This window comes from Echiichthys vipera (genome assembly GCF_963691815.1).
Source record: "Echiichthys vipera genome assembly, chromosome: 7".
In the NCBI taxonomy this organism is placed as follows: Eukaryota; Metazoa; Chordata; class Actinopteri; order Perciformes; family Trachinidae; genus Echiichthys; species Echiichthys vipera.
Window position 1 is genome coordinate 15,657,029 of NC_139832.1, and position 24,677 is coordinate 15,681,705.

At 42.0% G+C, this 24,677-nt stretch overlaps 1 protein-coding gene across 1 annotated transcript in view; it reads left to right on the forward strand.

Moving 5' to 3' along the window:
* Window positions 1-571: 571 nt before the first annotated feature.
* LOC310949445 (cGMP-inhibited 3',5'-cyclic phosphodiesterase 3A-like) overlaps window positions 572-24,677 on the forward strand; it is a gene marked incomplete at its 5' end in the record, with an annotated part of 68,523 nt that continues 44,417 nt past the window's right edge. The window contains one exon of the mRNA XM_083916920.1: window positions 572-1,483. Within this exon, the coding sequence (XP_083773046.1) occupies window positions 572-1,483 (912 nt within the window). The remainder of the gene's footprint in view (window positions 1,484-24,677) is intronic.

Consider the following 24,677-nt stretch of genomic DNA (forward strand, 5'->3'; position numbering starts at 1 on the left):
AACACCGAGCAATAACCTGGCGGATACTCTGCTCAAACTGCTCGAATTCCTCAACAGCGTTTATCCTGGAAAGTAACGGGAGAGTATCTGCTTTTACAGGAGAGACCCAGAAGTGGCCAAACAATGGACACGGAGAGCGCGTTTTATCGCGGCTGCGTGTTCACGAAACGGGACTGATGTTTTTGCAGAGACTGCCACTGCTGCACGGACCGGGGCCGTGAAGAGGACATCATCAGAAGTCAAAGACACAGCGCTCCACAGAGCCTTTGTGCAGAGAAGTGGTGCCCTAGATCTGAATAACATTTTGAGTTATTCTGTCATTCAGCCTCCCTTCGAGCTGTTTCTGGCAGCTGTTTCTCAATCCTGCACCTGGAAAAACAAAAGGGAATGCGTTCAGTGGCAGCACATCTCCATGCGTAAATGGAGACGCTCGGGCGCGTATTTGCTGTACTTTTTCACGATACGTACAATAAAAGGATGTTTGTTTTGTCACTAACTCACGTCCTGTCCCATGACCACACAGGTATAGATGCATTATAGACTTCCTCATACTTCATATCTGCCATGAGTGATGGCGATGCCTGCAGTATCTGACAGCACTCGTGAAAAAAGCTTCAGCGTACAGGATCGCAATGGTTATGTGAAAACATGTGTCATCCCACTGTGCCGTGACCGAGATTACGAGTCGTGGGTGAGGCTGATGTTCATAAAAATATGGAGCTCCCACAAACTGCGGAGTGCGGTGTGTGTGGGGTCGCTTTCGTTTTTTCTCGCTCTGTTGGGCAAATGTGCAGACTGGAAAGCTGAAGCCAGCAGCAGCAGCAGCGACGCTGACAACAGACTCTCGCATTCGCATTCATCGTCTCCTCTTCACTTCGTTTCAGGCTGCGCTGCGGAGCTGTTGCAAACTTGCTGGAGTGTTGTTTCCCCGTTATTCACACTCGTATGTGCCTTCTTCTGGGTCGGTGTCTACTTAATCCGCTGCGGAGTTCTTATCCAGACCGCCCTCTCCCTCTTAACCTTGTGCCACCTGGGCGAAGCAGCGGCGTGGTCTCTCCTGGACGGGACAGATGAGCAGCTGTTTTCGTTCACGACAGCAGCCGTGGTCGTGCTCGTCTGCGTGTCCACCGGCGCACTCATGGTAGCGCGGCTGAATCAGGGCATATCTGTGATCGTTTTCATTAGCCTGGTCAGGACTATCTCACTCTTTTCGCTGCACAAAGTACGGGCCACCTGGAGACCGTACGTAGCGTACCTGGTTGGAGTGCTGGGCATCCTGCTGGCGAGGTATGCTGACAAGCTCCTTCCCAACCAAGGGAGACACAAGGAGGGCTGCACCCCCGTGACTGGAGCCAGGGAAGAGATCCCTGTATTTAAAAGGCGCAGGAGGTCCAGTTCTGTGATAGCCTCAGACATGGCACACAGTCAGTCCAACAGTAAGTCACATCGCCGGACCTCTCTGCCATGCATCCAGAGGGACCAGGTAAGAAGTTTCTGTCCCGTTCAACTTTTCTATTTCTGGCTTGTTTTCTTCTTTCAATGACGACTTTTGTGTTTGAGGCGAAGGGAAGAAAGTAGGGAGCAGTGACACGAAATGGCAATAAAATAAGGACTGTTGGACTTCTATGACTCTGACTGAAATTTTCATTGTTATTATTTTCATTAGAATATTTATTTATTATTATTATTTATTATTATGGCTGTGAATGCATAATCTTGAAAGCTGCAGAGTTTGTTTTATTGCATGTATATCATGTGTAATATAACACAGGCAACAACAGCAACAACAACAATAATAATAATAATAATAATAATATTTACAACACACAATTATATTATTCTCATTATTCTCATTAAATACTATGTGTTTAAATGTCATGCTCCTGTTTTACGCTGCAGTGTGGATATTACAGTTTGCTTGAGTGTGATTTGATCTCTGCTCAGTTGTTATTGCTCTGATCTACACAGATCATCTACATCATCTGAGCTGATAGCTTTTCAATTCTGTGGAGCCACTTGCAGTGGTTGGCAGGCAAACCAATGGAATTACAACAATTTACAATATTTTATTTTCTACTTTACATTCCCTGTAACATTCTTATATAATTTCTTCATAAGAATATGGTTTTAAATAATCAATGATCCATTATCTCCCACTAAAATGATCAACTAAGCCACATTTCCTCTAAAAACATTGCAATCATCAGACCAAGATGATGATTTATTCATATAGACATATACAGTATAGTTGCAAGTGTAGCTTTCTTCTGACATTTGCAAAAAACATACTGAATTTTTATTTTGTTGCTGAAGGGATGCTATTTTAGAAACCACTTTCAAGTGCTGATGAGAAAGGGAAGCTGAGGACATGGTGTCAGTGATTCATCTCATCCCTAATTATTTATGTCAAACATTCTCCTCAGATGATCTCTGAGTCACTGCCACAAAACTGACAAATGCATTATTATCTTTCTCTCCTGGACTTTAATACCAATATCTCCTCATCACTTATAGGGGCTTGCTCTCCCTAAACTTCAGGAATTTACACTGACACACATGCATACCTGTGTTAAGGAGATGGGATGGGCTTTATTCAAGGTAACTGATATCAGATTCTTAGATCTCCTTATGGAAAATCAATGAGCATGCGGAGCATGTGAATGGGAAACAGACTTTTGGAGTGAGCAAAGCTCTCGTTGAGACCTGTTAGTGCGGTTAGGTTGGGAGATGAGAGGCTGCACTGTCGGCCTGGCCACTTGAAAGATGCCCTCAGCTCTCAGGGCTAGTTAGCGTTGTAGTATGCTTGTTTGTTTTTCTTTGTGGTGACACTCTCACATTCCTGCACATACAAAATTCAGATATGAAAAGACTCTTAGATATTTTACAGTTTACACTTTATTCTGATTTAGGTTTGATGTCTCAGCTAAAGTTTATTCAAGTGTCAATCATTATTCATTTGATATGCAGTAGTTGGTTTGCTGCAGTGATGGAGTTAGGATGTATCTCTGTTTTTGAATGAGTGATGGGCTGGAATAGTTGACTGTATTTAGTAGTTAACATAGAATAGTTACTGTATAGCTCTAAACAAGCGCATGCACGGATGGCAGATTTCTTTACACCCTACTGTTTTTTAAATGGCAATGCTGCAAATGATGGAAAGAAAAATGTTAGTGTTGTTGCAATAGATAATGCAGTTATACCCTCTATTTATAATATCGTACCCTGTAATCATGAATTAAAAACAACAAAAACACTGTATGGAGGTTTACCACTTCACACAGTAGTATTTACATTATGGTAAGAATAAACATAGACATTACAGTAAATAACCAAGCAGTAATACTGTAAATTCACGCATTTTCAGTTGCAACAATGCACCATTTTGAAAACTAGAGGATGACTGCCTTTATGTTTGCATTCAGACTTCTATACTTTAAGGGATTCAAGAAGGAATTACTCAGAAGACAAGCTCCCATTGATGTACAACAATAAACATGTTTTTTGTCTGCTTTTAATTTTTTTCTTGCATTAATGTCCCAATAAAGGCTAAGTAAGATGAAACTGGCAGACAAACAAAGTAGTCCATATCATGCAAAGATGCAAACATTTACAACATCTCTGACTCTCCTCTGCTCTTTCACCAGGCTGGAGCCCTCTGCTGAGAGATGATCTCTATTACACGTTTCCTTATCGGGACATAAAGACAACAGTGCTCTGCTATCTGTCTTAATAGCATGTGAAAGTCAATTTAAGAACAAATAGATTTTCTGTAACAAAATGTTATGAGTGGTTTGTCATTCGCTCTCATCTCTGGTTGGACGGTGCTAAGCAGTTGAGCAGTCATGGCCTGTCTGTAATTGAGACACACATGGTGTGCATATGCTGTCTTAACCGTGTCTTGTCTGTGTGGTCTCTAATGTGTAAACAAGCCCATGCTGACCCACACTAGTCATCACCTCGCTCACAAGGGGCTCTGGCCTCCCTAAGGGGGGTCAGACGCACGTTTGGGGGCCGCAATGTGACCACCACATGGTGATGGGAACAGCAGAGATTTAGTCACCAAAAAGAGTCTCAAAATATAAACTAACTGCATGACAGTAACATGTCTATCATTTCCCAGGTCCCACTTCTCCGTTAGATGACCTAAAGAGGCTTAATGATGTTTTAACAGGTCTGCTCTTTCCGTAGAGTTATGATGTTTTAAAGAAGCTGTAAGAGCACCATGACAAGAAGTAGATCTGCACTTTGTTGACGTGACAGTGTTTGCATTAGTGCTGTGCGTCTGAAGTGTTTGAAGAATAGTGTGAGGTTGGAGGGAGGATTACAGTTGATACTTAACTTTGTTTTTCTCAGGAAGCTTCTCCCACAGACATTAGAGTCTTATATAAAGGCCCTTCAGAGTGATAGTCACTGTGTAAAAACACTTTATTCCGAAAATAAATAGAGCAAAGAGGAATCGCTCCGTCTCTTCTTCCTCACAAACCTTTAGGCTGCCATATTGCCCTCTGACGCTTCGCCACAGTCATGCTCGGAGGCTATGCTTCACTCGGCACAACCGTAGATTTAATAAACAGCCATTTTCTTTCCTTTTGATTACAAATTGGCTGCCAGCATCTATTAACTCACTGAGTAGGTGCATTTCGCAACACTGGGGTAGTCCTTCCCATCATGGGCGTAATAAAACAAAGTCATTATCAGCTGATCTGATAGCGGTTAGTGGGGGCCTCTGCGGAATAGTTCTTCTTCTTGGGTTAATACAAAATGACAGGCCGGTCTTCTGTATTTCAGCTGGGGATATTGAACTGGAGGAAGAGGTGTGGACTTGTGGTGTGGATCGCTTTTCACAGTGCGTAAGGAAATTTGAGTCCAAGGCTCTCCTGCTGCAGGCATCAGCACTGTCATCGAACTTCCTCTCCTCTCTCGCAGAGGAAAGGAAAGCAGTCTGCACACATTGAATGTTTTTAACTAACTGAGCTGCAATGTTTGAGCAGAGTTGATTAGCCAGGAAGTTTTTTTTTTTAGACGATTCTCTTAAGGAGGTGTTGGAATCCACCCCCTTTTCTGTCAGTAACTCCACCCCTCCCCACAGCGCTCTGCTCTCTGTCCTCTCATTGACACCAACACAAATATTATCCCAACCAGAGGAGGAAATTCTTTCTTAACTTGGATGATAAAGATATTCTTGAAATCTATGGTAATGACTTCCTGTGGAATGGGCTCCAAACACAATTACTGTTGCTGTTGTAAATGTTTCCTGTTACTCTATTTTTTGCTGCACCATCCATAATTGAATTGTGTTTTGGATGGAGGAGGTTGTTGATAGCCTGTAGGGCAGTGATTTACCACTGGTCTGCTGCTCACTCTCATCCCAAACAGCTTGTTTGTATTCTAAACACATAGCCTCTTGGGATATTACTTTTTTTTCCTTTTGACTGGACTGGACTGGCCTCTGGGTTAGAAACAGTCTCATTGAAAGCCTCCCCCTGCATTTGTAAAGGAAGCTGATATCAGCAGGGGTTTGTGTGTATAGTGATTGGGCGATCCGCTTTCAATCCCCATTCAGTCCCACTGTATTAGCTGCACTGTGCGTGTGTGAGGAGGCAAGGGGTGTAGGAATTGGGGTACGAATGAAAGTAGGTCATCCAAGGTTTTTTCTTAGTCACCATGCAAAACAGCAGGCTTACTCTTACATGATGGAAGAGTCTTGTGTTTGACTGATGCAGCAACCAGTGTGCTCATGCTCCAGATTTGTATGGGTACTGTAGTACCTCTACCATGTTGACTTCCCAGCATGAAGCCACAATACACTGAATTTTGGTCTGTGGTGGCATAAACAAGAGCTTCTTGCCCACATTTTTTTGTCTCACCAAACAGACACGTTCTCGACAGAGTGCTGCGATGGTCAGCTCCCAGATGTTTAAAGGTCGTTTTTTTTTTTTACAAGCGGCATCTTATTTTCATAGTTTTGGCAAACATTTTAATCTGTTATGGTTAAATTTTACTTACCAAAGTAATTGTTAACGAGGCAAGAAATAAGCATTCAGATAATTAGAGAGGTTGTAAACAAACCCAACAGTTTAGCCAGAAACCACTTTATTTGAAATAATTGAGCACACCCGAAATGCTGGTAATAATAATAATAATTATTATTGTTATTAATAAAATTCTTATAGTTATTATTAATATTATTATTATTAATAATAATGTAATAAATGTTTACATTAAACAGTTTGGATAATAATGTTACTATTAGCCTCTCGTCTAAAAGAATCTACACTGAGTACTTGCTCAATAAATAATTAGTTTAACGTTTTTGAAAATAGAGTTATTAACTTAATGTTAAATACCACTGTCATGCCTTTGTGATAAATATGAGGCTAGAGCCAGTGGCTCATATGCTTACCTTAGCATAAAGTCTGGAAACTCTCATGATATAATAATTAGCAGGCTAGCTGTTTCTCGGTTTCCAGTCTTTATGCTAAGCTAAGCTAATCACCTGCTTGCTTGAGTCTCATATTATCATGACAGTGGTATCGATCTTCACATCTAACTCTCTGCGAGTCTTTAAATAAGAGTAATAACCAAAATGTAGAACTATGCCTATACTTAGTGCTCCATCTGAACTCTTTTTAGTGATGTTGCAGTGTTCCTAGATCTCAGCAATTAAATGTGTAAGAACAACGTTGTTATTACCGATAGCGGCGATGGGCAAAACTATGAAAACGGGACCCAATGTGTAATAAACTGGAAGTATCCTTTAAACTCTATATTACATTGTCACCCATCTGTCTTCAATTCCTTCATTACCTTCATTTACAGCAACAAGAGTAGCTCACATCCTGGTTCTTGCCCTGTGTCTCTGATCACTTGAGCCAACCAAACCAGAGGTCCTGGACTAAGCTGAGTGCCCTTCTCCCCTCTCTCCCTACCCCTGGCACAACCACGATCTGGCTCCCCACTGATTACCATGGAAATTATGGAAGGACGTCTGTGCGAGCATGCGTGCGCATGTAAGTGTGTGTGTGTGTGTGTGTGTGTGTGTGTGTGTGTTGCCAGCAGCTTGATGGCTGCCAGCTGCTGCAGGCTGAGAGGTTGAATCCGCTCATAGAAACACGGAGGGCCTCAAACCACAGACACAACCCAACGCAGCTGGAAATGCTAGACAGGCACAGGGCTCCAGTCCTGACACACAGCACACATATTAACACCTCAAGATCGTAATAACTGCCTCACATTTGAATAGAACAGTAGAATTTGAAGCGAATAATGGATTTTTTTTGTGTGTCGAAGGGAAGATTACATGCTGTACTTTCTACTTCTGCTGTCTGTTCTAGACTGAGGCAATTATGTCACTCAAGTTTTTTGTGTTACCATAAGAGACCAACTATTTCAGTGAAGTGATAGACGTGAACAGAATGTTCCTGGCACAAATTAATGTATGCATATAAGTAGGTGTGTGTGTGTGCTTGTGCATGAGTGTGTCTGTGACGATAGATAGGGAGAGGAGAGAGTGTTTGTGTGTTTATTAAGAACTCAATGCATTTGCTTATTTGCATATGTGCATATGTTACATGTATCAGTGCATAGGACTGGGTATTGTTTGAATTTTGAATTTTTCAACACCATAGCTAATGGAATAGTTTCTGCACCATGACCATAACAAGGCTTTTGTTCATCATTTGCTCTAAGAAATTTACTGTATATATGTTTTTCTACAGGATTCTGCTTCTGTTTAGCAGAAGCCAATCTTCTCAGATGTTAGATGTCGTCAAAACCCGAATCGCAATAGGCAGTAAATCCAATTAATAAGACAATGTGAAGACATGTGGCATTTGAAAGTCGATTTCAAGTATGCCTTCTACAAACAGTTCTGACTTCTTGCTACTGTTAGTACTACTAAATTATTATTTATGAGCAATAACAATCACAGCTTTATCAAGTCAAAACGTTTAAGTAGTCACAGGAAAATGCAGAAATAGATGACAATGTCTGAACTCTCAAAACTCACTGAAAAATTATAAGTAACATAGACAGGGTCTTCAGGGACTGCCTACAAAAGTTGAATCTTTGGTGACAGATTATTCCAGAAGAAGTACTGCTTATTCCAGCTTCAAATGATGGTAGTGTTTGTTATGTCTCCCTCCGTTGTTCTGACTCTCCGTCTCGATGCCTTTCTCGTTTTCACTAGTTTCTTGAACCTCTTGATGGGATTGTTTGATGATGAAACGATGCATTTGTTGGCTTGTTTCTTGTTAACCAAAGTAAAAATTAACCATTGATTACTTCGGTACATCTCAAAGTCGCCCAGGTGATTCCAGCACATAGATTGAACCAGATCATCTATAGAAAAGGAGAAACAGCCTCAAGTTAAAACTATCAGACAGGATTTTGTATATCAAACATCTGGTTATTTATTGGTGGGGCTATAGCCATCTCATTCCACCCTAGTGCAACCTATGAACATCCCTAAAATAGGCTGCATAAAATAAAAAAAGGTACAATTATTATTTCAATCAAGAAATATTTGATCTGATCAACTCATTCACTCCTAACTTTCAGCAGAATATGACAGTTTCTGAAACTCGGGTATGGACATATATTAATCCATAGGTCCAAAAAATGATTTTCTGTTTTTGCTCCGTACATGACGGGAAGCTTAATAGTGTGTATCCTGTACAGCAGCCCATCTCTTTCCTCCATTTGGCTTTTTTAAAATCTATATTTATCCTTCTGAGGAGAACCTTTAATACACAGTTTCAGCAATTAATATCAGTCAGAAATATTGAATCAAAGAATAACTAAACTATGAATATCTGTATCTGTATTTTGGTTAGTACCAAAAAAGACTGAAGTGCAAAACAAGCACTTGTATGTAACCTGCCCATCTTTAAAGGACAGGTAGGTTAATGGGTGCCAGTACGTATGCAGTAGGATAGCACATCACTTTGGGGAACTGAGTGCAGCACGTTTGCCTTTCATCTCTATTTATCCTCCTGAAGGGCCTTTTCAATCACACGAGGAGCCCACCTTTAAGACAGTGATCCCTTACATGAGAGGACATTCCTGTGCTAGCCCCGGCGCTAAATGAACTGGAATGTGCAGGTTGAGCAGACCCTGAAGGACAGGCCTGTGGGCCCATTCACCCAGCCGTCCCCTCCCCTTCCCGGACCCTCCTCTCCCTGCACACCCTGACCTGAGCCAACACCACCATCCTGGGCTGTCACCAGGTGTGCAGCTGGCCTCTGCCGAATGAATAGACACTCACATCGCCCCGGGAAGTATGTGTGTGAGTGTGTATCTGTGCATGTTTGTGAGAGGGAGGTAGAAGCAGAGAGGGGGGATGGGGGTAGTCCTAGAAGTAAATAGCTCCAGTCAGTAGAATGTGTGAAAAACAAATGGAAGAAACAACTGTTCATTTCCCCTCTTAGAGTATTCACATGCACATTTGAGGCAGCGGTGTCCAAGAAAATTGATCTCATGACCTTTGATTTGTGTTGGGCTTCAGAGAGGAGGTGCAGCAAATCCCTCAGGTCCAGTCTGGCCATTGTGTCTCCACTAGAAACAGACCAGGCCACAGTTGCTGCTGCTACTATGATTCATTTAACAAGCAGGAACATTTTGAAGCCCTTTGACTGGGGCCGTCCAATAAATCCAAACATGGTCAGCTATTAATTGATTATATATTTCAGGAGCATGACAAAGAAGGCTGTTTTCAATGATGTATGATTGTATTTAGTAATCCATTGCTTGGTTGGTTACTGATGGCTATAACTTCACAGGCTATTGCATATGTTTTTATTTGATTCCACCTCTTTATGTAGCATTCATTTTCCTCTAAACATTATACCCTCTCTATTTCACCACAGTACTGTTGCACCTTATTTTCAAAATGCCAGTGGTAGAAGAAATGTTCAGATCAGAGTTATTATTGTTGATGTAAAAGCATTCAAGAAGCATTTTACTGTATATTTCTATATCTCTAATTAATTATTTACTGCATGCCCATTTTATCTGTTACAGTCAGTGGTGTAGTAGAGGGTATACACAGGTACATGAAGTACCCGCCTCTTTTCCTGGTAGTTTACAGTACACCCACCTATCAGTCAATCAGTATATAGGAGGATATACCCACCTCCTCCTCTGTAACCTACCCATCTACCTATTGGTACACCCACCTCATCAACTACCATTACACCACTGGTCACAATGCATTATATTTTATAAACTGATCTTGTGTTTGGTATAAAATCTTCATCTGTTAAATAAGTAGCAGCTCTCAAACAAATCAAAAGTACCATATTTCCCTCTGTCAGCAGGCTGCACGTCTCTCTAGCGCGATGGCGTGGTGCGAGGAAATGTGTTATTGTAACCTCTGCCTGGTGAGCCCTCCCCGTCCGTCCAGCCCGCTGCCTCACTGGCTCGCCATGAGCCTGTCTGTCCCTGCAGCCAACAAGGCTTCTGCTGTTCCCTGCTCAATGCCATTTTTTACTCTCTAAATATGTAGAGAAAAAAAAAATCTGTCTGTACATCTGTCTGTCAGTCAGGTTATTTCACCCCTTGCAGCGGCGAGAGTCTTATGGTTTGGGTTAAGGGCTGTTTTTCGCGCAGTCACATTCAATTAGTCAGATATTAAAAGTGGAATGTATAGCTGTAGCGCTGTGCTGAATTTGCATGATGGTAGATAATGTCTATATGATTAAGATTTTTATGGACACACAGTGTACAAACACAAATATCAGTGTTGGAATGCTGGTTATGATGCTCACAGTGTGGAGCTATTTTTTGTACCACTTTGGTCACATTTCTAAATCTACTCTGCAAACAGAAGCTGCTTATGGTCAGTTCAAGGAAATTAGTTATTTTATTATTTAAAAATAGCGACAAATGCGGAAAGAAGTCAAACATTTAAAACAGTCAGCAGGTTTTTTGAAAGTTCTAGAAACATTTTTGGTCTACGGTTATAATGTTTCCTATTTATCTGTATTTGTTAGGACCATTCCTTGTAGAGAGAGGGGTAATGTGTTGCAAGTGTGTGGATGTTTGCACATCTTGACTTATTAACGTGGGACACCAGAAAAAAAATTAGAAAACTTTTTTTCCCTTTAATGTGCTAAGCGCAGTGAATATTTAATTGCATTTTTAAGTCAATGCTTTAACAACTACTTGTTAGGACATCCGGAGTTGGACTACACACTGTGTTATTCACTTTGAAAGTGCGAGTCCCTGCTCAGTTGTCACAGAATTGTTGAGACAAAGGCAGGAGCTATGTTCTCACTCCGTTTCCCCTGAACTCTGCTCAGGCTCTCGGATTTTGGTCTTTAAAGAGTATGATAAGATGGTGACCCCCCACCTCTTATGTCTTTTCTATAATGTGACCACCTGCTAATACACACAGTCCAGCAGACTGACTGGGCAAGATTACTTACTTGTTGCTGCTATGCTCCGCAATACCTGGAGACACTAAACGATGTCAGGGCTGACATGTTCTTGTGTCAGTGACATCCGTTTATGTTTTTGGCCACAATCGATAACTAAGAGCAGCGAGCTCTTCTTTGCATAACTGTTTAAGTGTGTGTGTGGTCAGACAGTCCTGTGTAGTGTACTCCTTTCCACCCTCTGTAAAGAGAGGGTGAAAATTGAAAATGGGACTCACAACAATGTGATTACGGTTAGAATAGAGAGCCTTTATTTTAATGGTTATGCGCCTGGGGCTGCGTCAGGTTTCTCCCTACACCCTCTCTCTCTCCATACTGTTTTCCATTAGGTGCTGTTCCATTCATACTCTTGCTGATCCCTGCCTCGTCTCCTCCGGGACCGGACAGCTTAAATTAAATCTCTACACCTACTGTAGCAGACCTCTCTTCTCTTCTCTTCTCTTCTCTTCTCTTCTCTTCTCTTCTCCTGTCAATTTTTTCTTTTCTTTTTTTCTCGATCTGTCCTTCTTGATCTGGTAGGAAAGAGTGTCAGGTCTTCCGGATTGAGGCAGTTTAGCAGCTTATATCCGGGATCACAATGTTGGCTCTCTACCACATTGCACTTGTACTTTTATAGAGCAGTGCTAGTTATATTGTCTGTCTGTAATTTTGCACCTATCTTTTACCTCTTTCTTATTGGTCTCCTTTTTGAGCTAATGTGTGTTGACATTTTTTAACATGTTTTTTTTTTTTTTACCCTCGCTGAATAATCATCCCTTCAGCTTGTGTCTCAATGTCATGGTCAAACCCACTTCAGTCTTAAGATTTCAAATTCTTGAGAGCTTTGGCAGGTGATTCATCAAGGCTTTTGGAGAGAGCATTTCCATTATAAAGACTAGGAATGGCATGTGGTGGTTTTGGCACAGCTCCACAAACTGGAGAGGCAGAAGGACTTTTGACGTCATCGGGAAACGTGACCCACTTCTCAAGAGGCGAGGAGCCTTGGGCTGGTTGAGCAGATGTTGCACAGATGAGCCTGCACGGACACACACACACACACACACACACACACACACACACACACACACACACACACACACACACACACACACACACACACACACACACACACACAAAGAGACACACACATATGTGCGCCTACCCTGTGTGCACAGTTTCTACTCTGCCTTTATTTTCTGTTAAAGTACCCACAGAAAAAGAATAAGCGGCACAGGATGTTTAGCCAGGTCTCATTTGGGTTTGTGGCCGTGCAAAGGCGTGAACTGATGTGGTTGTCAGCATGTGCGCTTGCAAAAAAAAGGGCAGCATGACAAAAGGGGAGGGGGGGGGGGGGGGGGTTCTATAAACAGGTCTCATAGGGTTAGAAAGTCACCTGCCTTTCAGCTTGCTTCTATTATGTAAGGTGGACGTAGGGAAGATGAGAGGATGTTGGACCTAAGAGAACCGTTTTTCACTCGCTCCATCCTGACAATCAGCCAGGGGCAATCTCCTACTCCTCCTTTCTGCCATCGCTCTGGTGCTTTCAGACGTTACATAATGGCTTTTTTTTCTGGTCTGTCAGTTAGTTAGACATGTTACAATGCAATAGGCTGTCTTTATCTCTGTGCTATCTGCACCTTTTATTGAAAATGCAAAGAGGCCTGACGTAGTGTTTGTTCCAAGAGATTGGGTAGATCGCACAGCTCCAGGCAAACCACAAAGTGCAAACAAAAACTTTCTGGGCTGTCTCTTTCGATACTTTTTATCTACATTTTATAGAAGTTATATATATATTTTTTAATAACAAGGGATCACATGTATGTGAAAGGTGTCGCTTGTACTATGAACTCAGAAAAATATCACTCAACACGGTCACTTTCTGTTCCCCTCTGTGGAGTGCTTTAGCATCCTTAATCTCATTGTTTTGGTTTTACTGCCCACTACTTTACTGTGTTAGTCCACTCTCACAGCGTTGTTTTCGGCCGTAGCAGGCAACTGTTTTCAGGGGTAAAAGCCTTCAAAAACGACTTGAATGACTAGCTGGTGAACATAGTGGATCATTTAGCAACTAAGGGCGCACTCACACTGTCCATCCATACCGTGCCCAAGTACGTTTCACGGCTAAAGTCTAGTTCGTTTTGACCAGTGTGAGTCAAGCGGCAATCGTGCTGGCCACGGCCCATTTGGGAGAGGTGGGCTTTTGAAAAGCACGTTTGCACATTTAGGACGTGCACGTGTTCGAGCACGAGGCCTACGACAGCTCTGACGTCATTTTATGTGCGCCTGTTTGGACATAGAAAAAAGAAGGACGGACCATGCACAGACATTTAAAACAATGGCGGCGAAAAGGTTCATGTTGGTGTGATGCGGAGGTAGAGTGTTTACTGCAGATTTGGTTACTGCAGAAAACACGTTACCATGTTTTCTGCGCTGGATTCCATTATGTGGCCAAAAGGCCACGCGCTTTTGTAAACAAAGCGACGCATCGCAATGACGTCAATCAATGCGTGTGACGTGTTAGGGCGTGATGACGTGTAGGCAGGCAAGAAGCATTCGCGTCGAGGCCCAGGTAGTATGAGTACAAACGGGCCTGGGCCGTGGGGGGAGCGGAGGGGGGGCAAGTACCGTAAAGCATGGGGCACGGTACGGATGGAGAGTGTGAGTGCGCCCTAAAGATCCAGATATTTCCCTCGGGAGTTGATGGAGACCAAAAAAATAAATAAAAAGAGAGTGAATATTGGAATTACAGGTGGACACAAACATGTCATCAATAAATGCTAATGAGGCTGTATCTGCTCAGTATGTAAAATAAATATGCAATGTTTGATAGCAAGTTCAACACTTTTTCCAAGTGGCCAAAAACTCAGCTATTGCAGGACTTATAAAAACTTGATTTTTTCCCCCTTCGCTTTCCCAAATGTTTTTTTTTAATTTATTTTTAATTTTTTATCATTTCTTGTGCCACCATGTGAATCTGAACTTAGTCCCCTGCGGGAGATAACAGTGTTTCATCTAATCTGATTTCAACTCCTAAATCTGATACACACATCACAATTTGAGGTGTAACTGATCTTCAACATAATTTGTGGTAATGAGGGAAAAGAAACAACGTCAGATAAATAAAATTGAGGATACAGTATGTTCACAATGTTTACAGCGATTTTTAGTTGCAGAAAGTAATGGGCTGAATGATTCAGAGTGCAGACTTTGACATATTCTGTATACAAACTAGTTCCAGGGCCTTTCCCCTTAAATCTTTCTTTGCAATAATTTGGATAATCACTGATATTTGTGAATTTCATGTATGTTGTATATAAGTATGTGTCCATAAAGGGGTCAGAGCATTTCTCTAATTTAAAAAAAAAATGCATTTCTGCACTTTCTGTCAAGCTGCAGCTGGAAGTCACTACCCAATTTCTGATGAAAATCCCTTATCCATGGTAAAGAGAAACATCAGTGTCTATTGATATCAATCATAAGCTTGGCCATGTGCTCTTTATATGTTGATCGTGTTGATATTGTTTTTAATCTAGCACTGTTTGGCAGTCGTGAGCTCTTCATTTGTTATTTTTTCCTCAGGGACAAGTCAGAGGCAGATATAATTTCAGGCAGCTGTTGGGTCAAGTCCTTTTTCTGTGTTCAGAATTCGGACAAAAACAAAATGGTGGCTCCTCCAGTGAGAGGCTGCTCACGCTGTCTATGATGAGCTCATTATTTCTGAAATGTCAGTGGTAATGAAGATTGGTCACCTTCAAGAAGCAACCCAATTTACTGTGACTGAGGTCTTTGCGTTTCTCGTCACGCCCTGCTGCTTGCGTTTGTGTACTCCGGTGCTGAGGCGCGGTGAGCTGAGAGCACACCCAACAACATTACATGCTCATAAAGATTATTCCTGCTTCATTTCACATGTGCAGATATTGTTGCTTGACGGCAGGAATGTGCTTGGATGTCAAAGGAAGTACAAACATTCATGTAACACACATGAAACAAACCACACACACACGCGTGCACGCGCACACACACGCGCACACACACACACGCACACACACACGCACACACACACACACACACACACACACACACACACACACACACACACACACACACACACACACACACCTGCTTAAAGAGGGCCGGAGCCTGTGATGTTACCACAGATGTAATAAGCACTCATTCATTTCCACATCAGCATAATGTTAAGACTGATTCAGGGGCCGGTAGATGAAAAGGTCAGCGGGCTTGTTTTGAGTGAGTGTAAGATTTCCATCATCACGCCGCACGCTCTGCCAGGCCCAGTCCAAACTACACAAACAGTGTCTCTGAAGCCCTTGACAGCCTCGATTCTGCCATTAAGTCAATAATCTGCCCTCACTCTCTCCTTCTCCTCCTCCTCCTCTCCTCCCCTCACGACCAACCTGCTGTTAGTTTACGTACTTCCCTTTTTACTTACCCTCAACAACGCTTGTCCAAACAGCAGCATAACTTTCCCCCTTATATGTTTCCCTTTCTCCCACCATGACATTTTCCACAATTCTTCCACTTTTTTCTTCCTTCCCCACTTCTCACCCAGCACCTTTCATTGTTTCCAGACAGTGGTGAAACATATTGAGGGAAATGTGTGGAACATTAGAGTCTGTTTGCACGGAGAAAGACAGACACACACACACACACACACACACACACACACACACACACACACACACACACACACACACACACAGAAGTAATTGTTCCAGGAAAGTGGCATCTGTGCAGCCCATTAGACAGGGATTCAGTGGACCTGTGCAGGTCTTTTACATATGGTGGTCAGCTGTTGGAAAGGAACTGGAACTAGGGGTCACATTTGAGAGAAAACATTAGGGTAGATGATGCATTTTGGACATACACACACTTCAAAGTCCTGTAATGCCCTTCAGCGCCTCTCCCCGGTAGCGACGCTCTGGCCAAGTCATTCATATCCGCAGGGCCCGGTTGGAGCAGACAGCTACCCCGCGGGCTGCACATAAACCCTCACTCTCACACATTTGTAGCCTCAACAAATTCTAACACTCATCTCCTCCTGGGTCACGCCTTGAATCATAAGCCCTGAAAAGTTTGTTCATGATTAAAGGGTGTGGGAGAGAGTGAACTCTGAGAGGCCTCTCATCAGTAGCAGAACAGTTATTATTGCAGAAAAAAAGTCCAGCCTACTGTAATAGCTGCTGAAATGGCTCTCTAGAGTGCAGGTCTACTTGACTTTAGTGAGAGGAGCGAGTGAAAAAGAAAGAAGAGGAGTGGGAGAGTGAGGGAGTGTTTTGCTGAGATTTTTGGGAAGTAAAGTAAGGAGGAGTCCTTCTCTTTAGAATTTGCAGCTGTGATTCATTAGTATATTTGTGTTGCTAGGTCTGAGTTGACTGGACCATGTATGGAGCCAGGCCACGCCAGGCCAGGAAACTTCCTACTGGGCCAACTGTTCTGCCCCCATATCTTTGAACTTTTCTTACTGTTTTTACACCAGAGTGCATAGAGACATTCCTATTAAGTGTGTAATGGATAAAACATGATGGTATTGCACTTTATATAGACACAAAATTTGACATAACTTCCCATAAATTCAGTTAGGTAAGGAGATGTAGTACTTTAAATCATTTTACTGCCATGAAATTGGAGTAGATTGCCCATTTAACTTAATATGGTACATTTATAAATGCAGTTGAAAGCAATATGGTCATATGCAATGTGGTTATACTTTAAAGAAGTTTGTCAGTAATAAATTACATTTAGAAGGGTAACTCAATCCTGTTTCCAATCATTTTTGGGAGAGAGCCTCCCATGTTTTAAAAAGTAAGTTATAGTCAGGTAATGTTATTAGAGCAAAGTTTTAAAGAAAACTGTTCCTTCTGGGTGGTATGCTGATGGTCACGGTGATATTACAAGACGTACAGCCCTCTGGGAGGATTCTGCTCATGTGTTGTGTTAGAGCACCTGGTCAGAGCCTCAGGGCAGCGGATGTGGCTGTGCATGCTGCATGAATATGAGACTCATTAAGTTCACCGGTCTGCCAGGTGGACTGCAGCTTGTTTCAGCACATGCACACACGCACATGGCGCACACACGTTGCGCTATGATGCATGGATGCATGCATGTCTGCTTGCTAATACTTAGGCAAATATGACACGTTCACACACTTTTGTGGGGACAGACGGAGGGAAGGAGGGAAAACTACTGGCCTTGTAATCAGATCAACTCAGATATGGTATCATTGTAACTAAATTAGTGATGCTGCAGAGTATAGCATATCAGGTTTTGGCCAGAGCTCAGTCACATTTGTGGCAGAGAAGTGACATGAAGCACTTGTTCTAAATGTAATAACTGAACTTGCGTCATGCACATTAAGGAGAGTTGAAAATACAGATACTGCAGTGGAAGATAGATTGACGCTGGATGAAGCTCACACATGTAGAGAAACGGATACAATGTGTCTTTTGATCAGTGCTAATCTGTCTAACTCACTCATTTTCCAAGAAAAACTATGTGGCGTCATTACAAAGAGAGGCATCAGTTTGCAATATTTGATGGGTTTAGTTAAAATAGTATTGATGTCATAATTACAGCTAATTAATCTCATTTAAAAAACTGGCAACATCTCTATCTCAATTATGAGCACTGTACTTAAAAGGTGAGTCACTTGAAGGCTGTTAGATAATTTCGAAAGCCACAGCAGAGGTGGTTGAGCTTAAAAATGTGTCTTGTTTGCCTTATTAAGAGCACTATAATATAAATGTAATATTGGTTGATTGTTTTATTCCTCTCTCAGTCCAGTCCTTAATTTTCAGTTATAAATTGTACAGGGGAATTCACTCGTGAGAAGCAGGGCCGAGCCTCTCACGTCACAATGGTCATTTAACGAGGTTTCAACAGCAAAATAAGTTTTAAAATCCATCAGTGAAGGAGCATACGAGAGAACAGAAAAGCCTTCCTCCCTCATGTTATTACTTTTCAACTCGCTGCTGTTCTTAAACAGCATGTATTTCATGTCCAAAATTTTTTTTTACAGCAGCAGCTTTTCAAGATATATGCAAATGTTTTAATTTTGTTTCAAAGGGCGTTATTTTCCTTGACATTTTGGGTGAAAATGCAGTTAAAAAGATCACAGCTGAAACTACTGGAGCCAGTCTGGGCTTTTTTGAGTTCTAGTGACTCTGACCGTCCGTCTCGACCCACCTAATGGTCTTTGTGGTGGGAACGCTTACGGCCTCAGTAATGGACTCTGGATGGCATGTTTGTCTCGGCATACTCGTCTCTGATAGGCTCTGTGGTTCTTAATTACCAGAGTGACTGTTTATCCACACTGTTTGCCTGGATCCTTATCAGCCCTAACAGTGTTTTAACTCCCAATGGAGAATGTGTGGGAGATGGCGAGAGGAAGTCTGTGTGTGTGTGTGTGTTTGTGTGTGTGTGTGTGTTGTGACGCATAATAGTGTACATGTCAGCATGCATGTTTGAGTACTTTGTCAGACATGGGTCAGAGTGTGTGGAATGCAGAATACGCAGATTCTGTAGCGATATCCTGGTTGTGGTTGTTCCGATGAGGTTGTGTTTGCGCTCCTCGTTGTAGGGACAGAGAGACAGACTTGTGGTCCGCAGTTGTTGGGGGTTTTAGCACTAAGCACTGAGTGTTCAGGCGGTTGCTTCATTTATCAGCACCAACGTTATCAAGCAAACATTGCATTTGGATGTTTTTGCATTCCAAATCAGGAGTCCTTGTAAAAGTTTTTAAAATTTACTGAGTCTGGATTGTAAAAATGTTCATACAGTTTATCATCAGTCTGCAGGTGGAACTGCCAGGATGAATTGGTACTTCATGTATGTATGCAAGTGTGTTTCCTATGCTTTTATTTGTGTGTCTAGTGTATGTATGTGTGAGTGTGTGTGCATATGCAAGCATGTGTGTAACCTGAGCTCTGGCCATCTCCCTGTGTGTGAGTAATGGTCCCTGTTTTATTGGCCCGCTCCTCAACAGACTCTATGAGTAATCACATAATGCCTGCTCTGACGTCAGAGCTGTTTCTATGGTAACACAGTGCTCCCCACTCTGGGGAGGTGCGTTCATTTTTTGTTTCTTTCCCCCACATCTCGTCCAATGTGCTCTCAAAGCTCCAACTCCGGATGGAGATATTACCAACTAAAATCACCTCCCCCTAATTTATAGTTTAACAATGTGTTTGTATGATTAGAGGCGCACACTTTGCTTTTCTTTTACCTTTTTTCATTCAATCCCCATCTCTCTGTGTCTCAATCTGAGCCTCTCCCTCTTTTATTTCACTGTCCCTATTTTAGTCATCCTGTCTCTTCTTGCCTCCCAGCTCTGTCCTTTACTCTCCGTCTTCTCCCTTCCCCTCTCATTTCTTCTCTTCTCCAAACTCTGTAATGCCCGACAAACCACCTCTCCTATTTCCACGCCAGATGTATTCATTTTTCTCCCTGCCTTTCATGCGCTGTTGAATTCCAATGAACGGCTGACCCCTCTCTCTCTTCTACAGGCTCTTCCTCTTCACAGTTTTGCCTTTTCCTTTCTCGTTCTTCGCTCTGGTGAGAGGACAGGCTCCGATGAAAAGGAAACATACTCCCTTGTGTATCCGGGCCTACATAGGATTGATGCAGCTACAGCTATCCCCCAGGGTGTCAGAGGACAATAAAGCAAGTTCAGGTTTATTTTATCACTGAATTGAAAAAGGAGTATCCTACAAACATTATCAATTTTTTTTAAATACATTTTTATAGTTGTTTGTAATGAGTTTCACATTCAATCAGATACATTTTAATTATACCATTCCAATAACCAGTGTACATCCGTACAGTAATTCGAAGTTTAGCAAAAGCTTTTTAAGCACCTAGAGTTCTGTAGTCTGCCTTTTTCCAAGCCTGAAAACCATCAAATGTCAATAATCAGGCCAGCCTCAATCTCTAGCTAGCAGTGGCCGGTCTGTCTTGCTAGCCAAACACTCACACATGAAGCCGTTAATGGCTCTGTGTTATGTCGGGTGTCATTGCTCAGATAGGCTGGGGCTGAAAGCATTACACTGCCACTTGCCAACCCATTTCCTTCTGCTATTGAAAGTGCTGCTCAGGGGTATTGCTGTCTCCAAACCAGCAGGGATCTACCTCTGTCATGTGGATACTTGTCCACGTCACTCATCCAGTCAGGAGTGTGATTGCTGGCTATCAATGACGACTGACTGGTTGTCTGGGTAATGCATTTGGGTCGAGAGCAGGGCCACTGTAATAGACTCTTTGTCTCTTGCTAATCAACAGGGCTCGCCTTGCACAGGCGTCCGTCTTCATTTTCCAATCAATTAGACCCAGTGGAAAACAGGCCGTCTAACACAGGTGCATGTGTGTGTTGTATGTTTTCTGTGGATGTGAGACTGTGTATGAGTGACGGAAAAGGAAAAAGCAGACAGAGGAAACATGAGGGGTAGTTCATGAGTGTGTGTGATTCTGTGCGGTTTGCCAGAAAGGCAGCCTTACCAGATGACAGCCATAAAAAAGTGCTGCCCTACAGCTCAGCTCCGAGTCACGGCTGGGATTCTGTCTGACTTGCCCTTGACTTTTTCTCTGAGGCCCAGGGACACAGAACTATACCCATTAATGCGTTGTTGCATGTGACTTGACCCGAGAGCGTGGGAGCACTATCGAGCCATAACCTAACGAGCTACAGTTGAGGGCGTTATTGCCCAGGGCGAGGCCTATTGTGCCAGCACAGGTCCCCTGGTTTGCACAATTTAGTGTGGCACTGCCAGCTCAGCAGAGGGATCGAATCCAGCCAAGGACGACGACAAGGTGAACGTTACAGCCAGACGGGGTAGACTTGCATACCGAAAATATCTTTGAAACTGCGAGAATCATTGTCATAGTTGCAGCCACAGCGTCCCACAGCAGTGGTATTTGACAAAGTCGAAGAACGGTCAGTGAGAACCTGTGGAGGCCCTTTTTCCATCAATATTTTGAGTAGCAGAACCTTTATGTGAACCCCTGTCGTCGGCAATGTTGCCATGTCACAGCTCATCAGTGTTCATCTACCAGCTGGTATCATAGTGTATAAAAGATTGGAATGAAATGTGACACATGGAAAATGCTCTGTTCTACTAAAACAATCTCCCTTCGACCTGACGCAAGTCATTTAGCCATTGGTTCCCAACTTCTGACAGGTCATTATTGTTGCTGGGATTAGTTCTGTAATGTGATGTAATGTTGTAATCCCTGGCAGTGAATGTTTTGGATGTGGATGCAGTTTGTCCATTCGATTAATGTGTGCATGCAGATAATAAACATGCAGATTTTTCAGATGGAAAAAGTGACCATTTGCCTAAATTCCCACAATCCAAGAGTCCAAGGTGGCCATTTTGTATTTACAAGTCTTGCACAGTACAGCCTAATCAACCATGCAGTTGAAGCTGTTTATGGCTCAGTTTTATAATACCTCTCTTCTAGTCTACCTCCCTAATTAATTGAACTACTTCCCATTATACTGGATTATCCTTTCCAATTCGGCATTTTTCGAGCCAGGATTGTGAAAACAATCTTGGCTGATGGTTGTCATTTATCCAGAGTTGCAGCAGACGTTATTTGTTTCTACTTTTACATGGTCTACGGAAAGTGCAATTACAGCAATTACAGAGGAGAAGTCACTCTTGCTTCAGGCTACAGATGGGGGCTACGGGATGTGAACCTTTGCTGAACACAATCTTAAAACCAGGATTAATTTTTCTTCTCGTTGTTTGATTAATTGCCCTGCCACGATTACTGATTGGCCAATTAAGGGAGTAAGAAATTAGGATTTAGTCAATGTAATGACTGAGTGAGGTTAAACACAGCCTCCATCACACTCCCCATCATGTTTTCTTGCTTCTTCAAATGGTAGCAAGATGAGCCTGCTGTGTTGCGGTGCCTTTGGATTGTGTCGTGGGGAGCAGAATGTGAAAGGCAAAGGTCTCAGCAAATTGTTTCCTCAGCTGTGCTGCAGAGGGGACTGTTTAGGAGAGGCTAAGAATTTCGAAGACCTTTTGGAGTTATGTTGTCTTAAACTTTCTCTGTGGAGTTTTTGTGGCTTTCAGCAACAGAATGCAAAGTATGGAACCACCATTTTATCAGGGAGGAAAACTAGTCAGGAGAGGAAACAAGACGGACAAGTTTTTTCCTATCAACAACATAGTGACACTCTTGTATTTCCTGTGTTTATGATCAAATATATTGTACATGTGCAAATATAAACAAATCAAAGCAATTACCTTTATACTGTATGCTACTAATTGATTGATTTAGCATGTATATGTTTTTTATTATTAATGAATTGTTATCCTTTATGTGGTGAAGGAAACCTAATTGCTGCTTGGATTATGTTCACATGTTTTGTTTTGTTTTTTTCGAGCGAAAGAGGTGCTACATTTTTGTACCACATGAAACTCATATTAAGGTGTGGTTGTCGATAAATGTTAAAACCTTAAAACCACACCTTAAATAAGGGCTATGAGTGCCAGTTAACAGTTAAGCCATGCTTTAGAGTGGATGAAAAAAAAAGAATTACATTGTCTGGGAACATTTTGCTAATATGTTGCTAATAACATTTTGCAACTTGTTAGAGTTAAGTAATGTTCTGCTCATTAGGTTAATAAAAACAGTCAAGTCTGCATTATGTTAACTTGTAACCATATTACTGTTCAAATTAATTGTATATGCAGTAAACATTGTTTTGAGACAGGGTTGTTATAAGCACATGGTGCAAAGCTAACATAATGTCAAATCCTATTGATTAGAACATGCCCTTCTGTGACCACTGAATTATTCACATTAGGTCTACATACATGCATTGAGCAGTCAATGTTTTAGCTAGAAAATATTGTAGTATTATGTAAATCATGTTGTCTGGTAGGTGGTGAGCAGCTGTACCTGCAGGACAAAAATGTTTAATGTCCTGCTTGCTTTAGTAGTCTGGACATTTCAGTGCCTTTCAACCCATCACATAGACCAAACACATACTGTACATCAAACACATAATTACCTCTGCCAGGCGTAAGCCTGGGAGGAGATCATGTGTTTGCCCGTGTATGTGTGTGGGTGTGTGTGTTTCTGTCTGTAGCTTATCTGACATACTACTGGAAATTTCAGCCTTATATTTATTGTGCACATTCATGAAGGTATGCTCAAGTTACCTCTCATGGTTGCAGTGTTTTGAACTTTTTAAAAACCTATTTTACTGACTGACTCATATCGTCATTGACTGATGACTCCTCTGTTGCCGTGCCGCTTGCTGACTGCTGACTCCTCACTCCTGTTAAACAGGCTCTAGGGGTTGCAAGTTATCAATGACTGCTTCAATAGCAAAATGTATTTCTGCCAATCAGCTAGGATAAAAACAAGCCAGACCTATACTGTTGCAAGACACATTTTGGCCTTGGTCATGGCTCAAAAACTGTTCAAAGTTGAAAGTATCTTCATTGTCCGATTCAGGGAAATTGCTTTGCAGCCCAGATGTCATACAAAAAATATAAAAAATGGAATTGAATCGAATTAAAACTGATTGACAACAACAAACAACAGGACATAGTTGGGAGAGTGGTTCAGTAGGAGGTTATTTTGTTTCCACTTCATAAGTACACATTAACAATGTAAGCAATGTGTGCAAACCAGTAATCTGAGAAAATAAGCAATTTGTGCAAATGAGCAATCAGGGCAGTTTGTGATCTACAGACAACAGTTTAATACTGTCTACCATTTAACGTGTGAATGTTACTGACATCCATAAAAAAATATTGGTCTCCCTTTGAACCAGAGCATTTGAAGATTAATTCCATACCCGATATGTTATGATCCACTAAAGTAAGGCACGATTCAAGATTAATAAATCCCTGTTTTTGTTAACTTTTCCACTTGACATTACAGCTGCCATGGCAGCCGGGATGTATAAGGAGGGAGTAAATGTGAAAAAAATGTGTGGTTATTTCAGGTGTGGCTAGGCTGGTAATAGGACAGTTGCATGAAGTGTTCCTTGGCGGTGCATCCATGAGCCACATGAGGTGGATCTTCTTTGTTTGGTGTGGAGGAGGGACAGAGGAGGATGCATGGCTGGGTCAAATCATAGACTGCCTTAATCAGGATTACATATTTTAATCAATTGATTAGGGCTGTCAATTGATTAAAATATGTAATCACGATTAATGCTTGATTGTCCATAGTTTACTTGCGATTAATCACACATTCATCTCTTCTAAAGTACCTTAATGG